The sequence below is a fragment of the Ceratotherium simum genome, chromosome 3 (genome assembly GCF_057802395.1).
Source record: "Ceratotherium simum simum isolate JZ-2026a chromosome 3, ASM5780239v1, whole genome shotgun sequence".
Classification (NCBI taxonomy): Eukaryota; Metazoa; Chordata; class Mammalia; order Perissodactyla; family Rhinocerotidae; genus Ceratotherium; species Ceratotherium simum.
Window position 1 is genome coordinate 59,483,241 of NC_141902.1, and position 12,213 is coordinate 59,495,453.

A 12,213-nucleotide genomic window follows, 5' to 3' on the forward strand; every position below is an offset into this window, starting at 1 on the left:
ACAAAGCGTGATCCCACAAACACCTAAAGATCCCCAAGATCCATTCAGGGAGGATCTGCAAAGTCAAAACTATTTTTACAATAATACTAAGACGTCATTTGCCTTTTTCACTGTGTTGATATTTGCACTGATGGTACAAAAGCATTGTGGATAAAACTGTTGGCACCTTACTGTGAATCAAGGCAGTGGCACCAAACTGTATTAGCAGTTGTATTCAGTTTCACTTAAGAATGTCTTTGATGAAGCAGTAAACATTATTAATTTTTGACGCTGCAGTGTACACTTTTTAAAATCCTCTGTGTGATAAAAGGGAAAGTATGCATAAAGCACTTCTGCTGCATATAGAAGTATGATGGTTGTCCTGAGGAAAAGCACTTGTGTGACAAGTTGTGAGTGAATTAGCTGGGTTTTTTTTCCCCCTACCGAATGCCACTTTTCCTTGAAAGAATGATTGACAAATTAAGATTTTCCAATGTTGGATATTCAACATATATTTTCTATACAAAAATGAATGAACTGAGCCTACTGCTTCAAGAAAAATAACTCATAGTACTTGTCAATAATTAAATTCAAGCTTTCAAGTGAAAATTAGAATTTCGCCACCAGGAACTTGACAATTTCTCAACACTCAGAAATTTTTCTGATGAGATAGAGGTGTTATCAACAAATGTGATTTTTTATATTGCTAATTAAATGTATCTTTGTTAACTCAGTGAACCAGTAATTTCCAAATGACCAATGTACAATACTATAAAATGACGCATGTGTAAAAGTTCCACTCAAAGAGTGAGACAGACCAATAGATTTTAACGTAACAGAGAAAGAAAGTTCATCGCTGAAGTTTTAGATTTCACATTGCAAATAACCTATAATAACCTCCACTTGCCAAGTTTTGGTGCAGTGTCAACAAAGGAAATCCACAATTTTCTGAAAAGGCTATTCAAATGCCCTCCCTTTTCCACCTACGTATCTGTGTGAGGCCAGGTTTCTTTCATATACTTCAACCCAAACAACATTATTGCAACAGATTGAATGCAGACGCATATATGAGAACCTGTTGTGTTCAATTAAGCCAGACATTAGAGATTTGCAAAAATGTAAAACAACATCACTCTCTCACTAATTTTTTTTGTTTTGAAAACAGTTATTTTTCAAAAAAAGATTTATGTTAACATGTAACGGGTTTATTATTTTTCAAAATAAATATGTTTCAAGTTCTCAGTTTTAATTTCTATTATAGTAAATACTGACAGATATAACACATAAAGAAAAGCTCTTTGGGGTCCTCATTTTTTTTAAGAGTATAAAGGGTCCTGAGACCAAAAAATTTGAGAACTGCTGGATTAAAATATTGAGATGAGAGGAGAAAAGTGTAAGGAAAAATTAAAGAGTAATATTGTACTGAATGTTCTTACAATAATTCTATCACTTTCCAACTGTCATTAGAGTCAGAGAATTCTGCCCAAGAATACAAAAGAGCTTAAGTGATAGATGGTATAAAATAAACAACAAATAGACACTGGAGATATTTAGATCTCATTTGCATCAGATCTTATTGCATGAAACAATTATTCAGTTTTAGTGATCTGAAAGTAAATCATTAAAATTAAAAAAAAATAAAGAATGAATTTATCTAATTTTTCTTTTAAATTCTTTTTTTTTTTAATAATTTTATTTATTTATTTTTTTCCCCCAAAGCCCCAGTAGATAGTTGTATGTCATAGCTGCACGTCCTTCTAGTTGCTGTATGTGGGACGCGGCCTCAGCATGGCCGGAGAAGCAGTGCGTTGGTGCGTGCCCGGGATCCGAACCCGGGCCGCCAGCAGCGGAGCGCGCGCACTTAACCGCTAAGCCATGGGGCCGGCCCTTTTAAATTCTTGATACCTAAAAATAGTAAGGAATATTCTGAAAGGTTCATAATAAACCCAAATTATATGTAAAATAAGAATTACAAAACTAGTACAAAAAATTCTAATTAGGATCTCCAAACTTCACAAGAGCATCAAAAAACGAAACACCTGTTTCACTTTGTTAGAGATAAAATTATTTAAAATAACATGATTGTAGAAGTATAATAGAGAAGTATTACCTAACTGAAACAACCAAACTTTTTTTTTTTCAAATAACTCCTGAGTAATCTAGTTTCCATATAAAATTTACTCAATTACCAGTACAAATATACCACACTTAATGGAAAAATCTGCCAAATTTTGAAAAGAAGGCCTCTAACTTACTTCTCAATTGGAAGAACATGAGGTCCAGAGATGGAATAACGATATAGAAAAGTCAGAAACTTCCTGAATGCATCAAAAAAAGGCCAGTGAGAAAGAAGACAGATGCATTTATTAGTGTGAATTGTTTTGGGATTATCAGACTTCCCATCTGCCGATGAAGCTAAACCCAAAAGAAGTCTCTGTTTTTCTGTGAGATTCTCCTCAGAGTATGGTTCATAAAACTGAATAGCAGCACCATAGACCTGGAAAACAAGTAATACATTTAATAAATTCACCTTATATTATTTATTCAAATCATATCATTAGTTAAATATTTAATGTTGAGCCATTATGAGTCAGGCCATTATGAGCCATTATATGCCTATGAGCCAGGCAAGGTGCCAGGTACCAGGAACACAGTGGTAAACAGACATTACTTTTGTTTTCTTGAAGCACATTAAAAAAAATAAACTACACAGTGCTACTTTCACATCTCCTTTTATTGAAAAAAAGTTTTAATTGAATTGCATTTGTTTTATAAAGAGTGAAAGCAATTGTGTCAAAATTCTCTGTAAGAAAATAATTGAAAATAATTATTTAGTAGATAGTGGGACAAAATTTTAATAAAGAAATACAAATTCCAACTTCAGGCAATTCACTGAATTTCTCTGGACCTCAATTTCCCAACCTACAAAATGAGGATGTTAGACTAGATGATTTCCAAGGTCCCTGCCAACTATAATAGTCTATGATTCTAAATAGCACTGAATATTTAATAATATCTTTTGTATTACTTTCAAAACTTCTGTATCACAGAAAATGAAGCAATGAAGGATCATTATTTGATGATGAAAATATCTTTCACCATATTTACAAAAAAAACATTTTGGTATAAGAGACAGAATGAAAATTCTATGTACCTATGTCTCTGGGTACAGTTATTTTAACCAAGTGGAAGAAGTATATATGAGATTCAATTTAACCAGTTTTTTTTCCTACTGTTCCTTGCATTATATAAAACTGAAGACTTGAAATGTACAAAAAATTTGCAGATATCATTTGTTAAAACACATAGTACCTTTTCAGCTGAGGCTCCAGTTAACACAAATGTAGAAAATACAGGGAGAGGGTATTTGCTATTTGGTGGCCAACATTCAATAGTTGCACCCATTGGTAAACAAAATAGGGGAACAGATTCTGGGAGTGAGAACGACTCATAATCTTCTTGAGGATATCTACAAATTAGACCTATAAAAACAACAATAAATATTAGGTCATCATCTCTTGAATTTAGGTGCTCATAATTTGAATGATGCTAAAATGCTTTATTATTTAATATATTAGGAAGACCAAAACATTACATATATGTTCATCAAGTAACTCTGAATGCTTCAGTAGGATTCATATACATTTTAATCCTCAAACATTATAACTACTCATATTAACTGCTTAATATTTATCAAGCTGCATCCACAAAGGATACGTAAGGCAAAAAGGAAAAGATTATCCTAAAGAAACATGCACAAATACACATGGCTCCTAAAAACTCAGTTTGTGGTCATGCTACCTTAAAGCATATGAATATACCATTTTTTTGAAATTTTCAATATGGTTACCTGCATATATCCACTTTATCAGCTCTCGATAACTTTCTCTCAGGGGGTTTTTAAACATTAAAAAAGATATCCTAGAGATTGGATTGGTGGTTACCAGAGGGGAAAGGGGGAGTGAGGAGGGCAAAAGGGATAATTAGGCACATGTGTGTGGTGACGGATTGTAATTAGTATTTGGGTGGTGAACATGAGAACATGATGTAATCCACGCAGAAATAGAAGTATAATGATGCACATCTGAAGTTTATACAATGTTATAAACCAATGTTACTGCAATAAACAAAAGATTAAAAATAAATAAATAAATAAACAAATAAATAAAAAGATATCCTATAGGAGTATATATGTAACTTCTAGCACAAATACAAGAAAAATACTCATAAAAATATGAGTCACATATTTACAATGTCTTCAGAATAGTATCAACTCAATTTGCCTTCTGAATAATCCCAGGTTATATGAAGATGGAGTTTCAAGTGGCCTATGATTTTATGTTAAATAGACTAGTCTAGAAAGTAGTCCAGGCATCTTCTATTGAACACATCCTCCAAGCAGAGTCTTAAACGAGATTTTGTGGGACTAGAAACATAAAATAGGTTCCCTGACCTTGAACCCTTAAAGTCAAGTGGAAACCATCACTAGACATGACCTTAAAGACAAAATGATAAACTAGGAATACAAGTGGTTGGTCTGCCACTAATACTGTGTGACTTTGGACAAATCACATACTTATAGGACTCTAGTTTTCTCATCTAAAAAGTGAGATAAACTAGATATACTAAGGTCCAAGGCAGTTCTAAAATTCTCTAATTATATGCTAGCCAGCCAGTATGTCCCATGAGAATCTACAATTAACTGTCCACTACTTTCTCAGTTCATGAGGTAACAGCACAGCATTTAAGGACAGAAATAGTGATGAACTGTAGATCCTAGAAAATCAAAGGTAGAAGAGAAAGGTGAGAGTCTAGGACACCAATTTTAAAAATACATTTTTTAAAAGGCTGAAACTGCTCTCTTATAAATAAGATCAGTATGTTTGATATTTTGAGGTTTCTGGCAATGGAAAATTTCAAGTATGTTATAAAATCACAACTTAGTTTACAATATTTCAGATTATTATGAAACATTAATACATATGAACCATAGATCCGACTAAATTTAATACATATATTAAAGAAAGAATTTAAAAGAAAAATAAATATTCTTTCCATATTTTCTACTGAGTTAAAAACTTAAAGAGGGGGCCAGGCCAGTGGCACAAGCAGTTAAGTGCGTGCGCTCTGCTGCAGCGGCCTGGGGTTCACAGGTTCGGATCCCGGACGTGCACTGAGGCACTGCTTGTCAAGCCATGCTGTGGCAGCGTCCCATATAAACTAGAGGAAGATGGGCATGGATGTTAGCTCAGGGCCAATCTTCCTCAGCAAAAAAAAAAAAAAAAAAAGAGGAGGATTGGCATCAGATGTTAGCTCAGGGCTGATCTCCCTCACACACACACAAAAAAACTTGAAGAGAACTATATCCACTTATTTATATAAATATAATTTTTAAAAACCCCACCATCTTGTAAAATTAATCTTCCATTAAGCATCCAAAAAACGTAAGGATGAAGACAAAACAGAATCAAAAGACATGGGTTGTAGCCCCAGTCCTCACACTAACACATGGTAAGACGGGTTTTGTTTTTTTTCTTTACTCTTACTGGCCCCAATAACACATTTATATATTAAGAATTCCATAAAAATTATACTTACCAGCTTTATAAGATATAGTGTTAGTCTTTGCCACCGATTTTTTATAACATAAGTACACTGCTGATCCCCACTGAATTAAAAAAAAAAAGGAAATATCATTTAATTTTAAAAGGTAGTAGCTTAATAAAATGGAATCTCTTTGATCTCTCCAGTATATATTATCTACGATGTAGTAACAGATTTCTCTCTGTTAGCTATTTTCAGCTGGTTACTTTGTTGGCATTTTATTAGAGTTATTGCTCACTTTTCTTTCAGAAGTAAAATTTAACATCCTTTTCCCTTACAACAGCAATAACAAGAGGAAAACTTGACCCTTCAAGATAAATCTAAGCCACAACAACTTAGATTTTATTCTAAGTCCAAACTTCAGGCAGAAATGATAAACTAAGAAATATCTACTCATGTGTACACCATCCTTTGGATTCCACAGTCTCTTTCAAATATTGCCAGATTTTTCTGCAACTCTTTATACCAAAATTCAAAGTTGTAATTTGCCATATCCATTTCCTTATCTCTCATTCTCTCCTGAATCCATTCCAGATTAGGTTTTATCCCACCATTCCTTTATTTATTTTTTTTTTTTTAAAGATTTTATTTATTCATTTTTTTTCCCCCCAAAGCCCCAGTAGATAGTTGTATGTCATAGGTTCACATCCTTCTAGTTGCTGTACGTGGGACTCGGCCTCGCGTTGGACGGAGAAGTGGTGCCCTGGGGCGTGCCCGGGATCCGAACCCGGGCCGCCAGCATCAGAGCGCGCACACTTAACCGCTAAGCCACGGAGCCGGCCCCCACCATTCCTTTAAAGAACACCTTAACAACTTTAATGATGCCAAATCTAACAGTTGATTCCTACTTTTCATCTTATTCAACCTCTCAACAGATTTTGATTACCACTAATAACTCCGTTCCTGCAACATTTTCTTTTCTTGACTTGTGAGGCATCACACTCTCCTGGTCCCTCTTCACCAAATCTCTGGCTACTCCTCAGTCTCCTCTGTGGCATCCTCTCTCTTTTCTTGACCATTAAATGTGACATCTTCTTTTCTTTACTTGCACTAAATGATCTCATATATTCAATCCCATGGTTTTAAATAACAGCTATTTTCAAAGGAGTCTCAAACTTCTAATCCCAGCTGCAACTGAGATGGGGAAGACTGTGGGTAAAGCAGATTTTGGGGTGAAGAAAAGGAGTTCATTTTTAGGACATACTAAGTTTGAAACATCTATTAGACATCCAAGTGAAGAATCAAATGGAGCTAAAGTGAGAGGTCTGAAATGAAGACATAACTTGGGAGATGTCACCACTTGACATTAGCTGGTGACAGATATATTCACATAGCACACTTTCTCACTTCCTTTAGGTCTCAACTCAAACGTCGCTTTATTAGAGAGTCCTTCTTTCATCACCTTATATGCAATAACACGCCTCCCTCTACCCTGCCCAGTCCCCCCATCACCTCTATCTTGCTTGTTTTTTATCCCTCCACAGCACTTACCACCATTTAACATATTGTATATTTTCTTATTTATTATCTGCCTCTCACCACTAGAATATAAGTTCTATGATGGTAAGGGCTTTGTTTTGTTCACTGCTGCATCTGTAGCACCAAAAACAGTGCCTGTTATGTAGAAACACTTGATAAATATTTGCTAAATGAATGAATGTGAGAGGATGTGTTTGTACATACATGACAGAGAAGTGCCTGCATGAACCAGTACAAGAGGATAGATTCATAGCACTGAAGACAAATATATAGAGAAAATAAACTTACTTTAACAAATATATATATTTTTTTTTGGTGAGGAAGATCAGCCCTGAGCTAACATCCATGCCAATCCTCTCTTTTGCTGAGGAAGACTGTTCCTGAGCTAACATCTATTGCCAATCCTCCTCCTTTTTTTCCCTTTTTCTCACCAAGGCCCCAGTAGATAGTTGTATGTCACAGATGCACATCCTTTCTAGTTGTTGTATGTGGGACGCCGCCTCAGCATGGCCAGACAAGCGGTGCGTTGGTGCATGCCCAGGATCCGAACCCAGGCCGTCAGTAGCGGAGCGCGTGCACTTAACCACTAAGCCACGGGGCCAGCCCCAAGAAATACTTTTTAAATGTTAAGTGTCTACTATAACAAACGCCCATTTACTCACCACCCAGATTTAAGAAATGTTAACAATTTACCACATTTGCTTCAGATATTTTAACTTATAAAGAAATAAAAAGTTATAGATTCAGCTAAAGCCTCATCTTCCATTCCTTTCTGTCCTCTGGAGTTAACTACTAGCCTGAAGCTAGTGCATTTCATTCACATACATTTAAAAAATTTCTACTATACAAATATACACATCTATAAGTATATATCGTTTTGTGTGCTTTTTAATTTTACATAAATGGCAATATGCTAAATATATGCTTTTATGGCTTACATTTTTACTCATCAATATGCTTTTGAGAATTCGTGAAGTTGATACAGATCTAATTTCTTCATCTGAACTACTGGGTAGAATTCCATTAATGAATGAACCATAGTTTATTTTATCCATTACCCTACAGATGGACACTTAGGTTGTTTCTCTTTTTTTTTTTTGGCTATTATGAACAATGATGCAATAAGTTGGCTGCCCATCTAGAAATTTTCCTTGCTTTCTTAAACATTTTTTGTGTCTTCAGCAGATTAGTACGTTAAGTCATGCTTAGAACATTAAACCATGCTCACGGCTGTGTTGGGATTTTGTTTTTATAAATGTTTTAATATTTTTTGCATCAAAAGAATGAATGTATAAAAGTCAAGTGGATATTATGAATGTACGCAAATTGGACCTTTAGTTTATCAGGTGGGTAAAAAACTTATTAAAAAAAGGGCCCTCTATTGAAAAGTCTCAACTCCTGTTCCCAATAAGCCAAATTGGTAAAGATAAAAAATCTTTAATGATAACCTTTGTGATGATAAAAAGGGAACTATATGACCATTTGCATATGGCAGAAACTAAAAGGAATATTCTAAAATGAAAAACAGTGACTTTGAGATACAGTAAAAGTTACGGGGCTCTGGAGGAAAAGAAACATGGATATCAAAACTACAAGAGGGTTTTCTAAATTTTTTCACATACAAGGTTCAGCAAAAAAGAAAGTAGGAGAAGCCATTGTTCTAAAAATACTGTAAATGTTTAACCTATAAAATATCCAAATGGTGCTTTACCATGGGAAAAAGATACTTTCAGATGCATTTTTTTCCAGGAATTAGGCACATGATTTAATTACTTGCTTTGTTAATAACTACTTTTCTAAATAAACCTGCTAAATCAAATACTGACATTCTTGAAAGGCTGTAAAACAAGAGCCATTTAGATAGAATATTAAAAAAATACTCTCAATGAGTCAAAACCTGAGAAGATAGTCCCACATTTGGCAAGAATTAGCTGTGTGAATCAAAGCACTTGACTAAGTATCCTTAACTACAAATATTTGCATTTTTGGACCATATGACCACTTCTAAGTTCTCTTTCAGCTCTAAAATATTATGATTCTATTCTAAATCAAAGTCCAAATCACTTAAGGCTTACGTTCAAAGTTTAAAAACTAATAATTCTTGAAAACTCTTTCCATTAGCTTATTGGGGGGTGCAGACTGGGAAGGGGAGATTTTTTTGAGGTAAGCCTGGTACAAAAATCATATAGGAACACAAGGAAAGATTCAACACACATTTTCTCAAGTCCATTAGATTAATTTTTTGGTTTTTTCCTGGTTTAGAAACCTAGTAGATGGCTTTCATTCAAGCTACCTAGTATTCCAAAACAAGAGTAAGCTATATAGCTATACTGTTGGGTATTATCAACACATCAATAATTCAATCCCAATCACTTTCGGATTCTTTATATATACGTTAGACAGATAGGAAAATAAGTTTCCTACATTGCATGTCTATATTAGCTTTTCTGAAAGAGAAGTCACTGCACATTTACTCCAAAGATCTGAATTTGCTTTTACTACCTTATAGCCAACGGAAACAAAGATTATTAATAGATATAAACCACAATCTATTGCTTAAAAAAGACATCTACTGCTAAGATCATGGAAGTTTCTCTACATTCAGGACTGACACTAGATTTAAGAATAAGAAAATAAACATTTTAGAGGTTTTTCTTCTTGTAATGTTTCTAAAAGAACTTAAGAGGAGCTTAAACACTGGGCAAAAATAAAATTAAAAAAGCTCTTCTTTGTTGTATGTCAATTATATTTCAATAAAACTGGAAAAAAAAAAAAAAAAGCTCAGAAAAGCTCTTTCCCAGATGTTAAATATACATTAAGGGGACTGATTAAGCAGAGTTAACCAAAGGAATAATTAATAATCTACATAGCACTTACTATGTGCCAGGCACTATCCTAAGTTCTTTACACATATTAACTCATTTAATCTTCACAAAAAGCCTGTGAAATAAAGTACTACTTTATCTCTATTTCATGAATGAGGAAACTGAGGCACAAAGAGTCAAGGAACTTGTCCAAGACAAGAAATTCAAATTCAGCAGTTTAGCTGGAGTCCATTCTGTTCACACTATGTTACACTGCCTCTTTATTCTTTTAGTAGAGAATAAATGCTCTCTGACAATCTGGGACCAATGTTTCAGGATAAGCAAAAACAGAAACTCGGATCTCTGGTTTTAGTTTCAACGCAGTAAGTCCACCTTGAAGACCCTGATTAACTAGTAAGACCTAGAAATGGTTCTAATGATATTGTTAATTTGCTTTGAATCCAAAACCAACACATCCACCAAATAAATGGAAAATTCACCAATGGGAAAACAGCAAGTATCTGTGAGCCTGTACAGTCTTGTTAAAATACCAAACCAAATCTGAAATGATGTTAAGCTGGACATCATATCATGGAAAATTTCAAAAACCCTTCTTGCCATCACTATAAGTACTTCATGAGGTCTGTAAAATTCTATCTGTTACTATGATCTTCTTCCTCCACCATAATCTCTCCAACTGCCACGTCATAGGCAAATCAAAGTAATACACGAGGATGACATGAAAGAATAGGACATTTTGTTTTATATGTATGGCTGTTGACAAAAAATGGTTACCTAATTAGAGGTCACATAGCTGCAGGTAATTCTTTTAGGATACAATTTATATACTGTCAATACTCATTTTTTGAATTACCTATTTAAACATTTTAAACAAATACTGCTACTACCTTAAAATTGCAGATTTTTCTTAAAGAAAATTTGGAATTGAAAGATGCTTATAGATAATAAGCTAACACATATAGAGTGCTTTCTTATATGTGCTGAGACATGGTTCTAAATTCATTTAATCATCTCAATAGCTTATAAGGTAGACACTATTACCATCCTCATTTTACAATCATGAAACTGAGGCACAGAGAGGTTAAGTTACTTGCCCAAGGTCACAGTCAGTAAGTGTCAGAGATAGGATTCATATCCAGATACTCTGGCTCCAGAGTCTGTGCTCTGAACTACCAGATTATACTGATCTTAACCACTACACAATACAGATCTATTTTACTGTCTTACTGAGGGGGTTAAAAACATTTTCAACGTCCCAAAATGTGCACCGTATCCAGCCACATATCAATACACTCCAGTTCTTCCTCTTCTAGCTTTATCTAAACCTTCAGTGTTTCTCATGTTGCTGGCTTAGGAGAAGAGAGGATAAATAATAGTTTTAAAAATCAACTTCTGGGGCCGGCCCCGTGGTGTAGTGGTTAATTGCACATGCTCCGCTGCTGGCGGTCCGGGTTCAAGCATGGGCGCGCACTGACGCACCGTTTGTCAGGCCATGCTGTGGCGGCATCCCGTGTAAAGTGGAGGAAGATGAACACGGATGTTAGCCCAAGGCCAATCTTCCTTAGCAAAAAGAAGAGGACTGGCATGGGTGTTAGCTCAGGGCTAATCTTCCTCACATACAAAAAAATAAATAAAATAAATAAAAATCAACTTCCTATGAAAACTTAACAAATGATTAGCTGTGTATAAACTTTTAGATTTTAGCAAAGTGTTAATTTACATAGTTATAACAAGACAATGTACATATTTGCTCTGGGATCATTAAGAAATTAAATTTGAAAATTTGTGATTAAAAACCCAATTGTTGGGGCTAGCCCCGGGGCCTAGCAGTTAACTGCGTGTGCTCTGCTGCTGGCGGCCTGGGGTTCGGATCCCACGCGAACACCGATGCACCGCTTGTCAGGCCATGCTGTGGCGGCGTCCCATATAAAGTGGAGGAAGATGGGCACAGATGTCAGCCCAGGGCCAGTCTTCCTCAGCAAAAAGAGGAGGATTGGCATGGATGTTAGCTCAGGGCTGATCTTCCTCACAAAAAATATAAATAAATAAAAAAATAAAAACCCAATTGTTGACAAAGTTATTTAAAAAATCAACGCTTTTCATACCTTGTTGGCAGGAATATAAATTGGTTAAACTTTTCTGGATAAAAATCTTAAAAGTAAATATATGCTTTGATCCAGAAATTCCAGGACTTATCAAAAGGAAATAATTAATCAATGAAGTACAGTATTTAGGAGTTTGGTTCTGGAGTTCTATAGTCTGGGTTTGAATCTTGGTTCGACTGCTGATTGAAGGTATACCTTTGGCCAAGGAACAACCTTTCTAA

General features: G+C 34.9%; 1 protein-coding gene across 6 annotated transcripts in view; it reads right to left on the minus strand.

Moving 5' to 3' along the window:
* DENND4A (DENN domain containing 4A) overlaps positions 1–12,213 on the minus strand; it is a 127,022-nt gene that overhangs the window by 72,050 nt on the left and 42,759 nt on the right. For all 6 annotated transcript variants that reach the window (XM_087428545.1, XM_087428546.1, XM_087428542.1 and 3 more), the window contains 3 exons: positions 5,578–5,647; positions 3,292–3,461; positions 2,235–2,476 (listed from right to left, as the gene is read on the minus strand). In XM_087428545.1, coding sequence (XP_087284671.1) covers positions 2,235–2,476; positions 3,292–3,461; positions 5,578–5,647 — 482 coding nt within the window. The remainder of the gene's footprint in view (positions 1–2,234; positions 2,477–3,291; positions 3,462–5,577; positions 5,648–12,213) is intronic.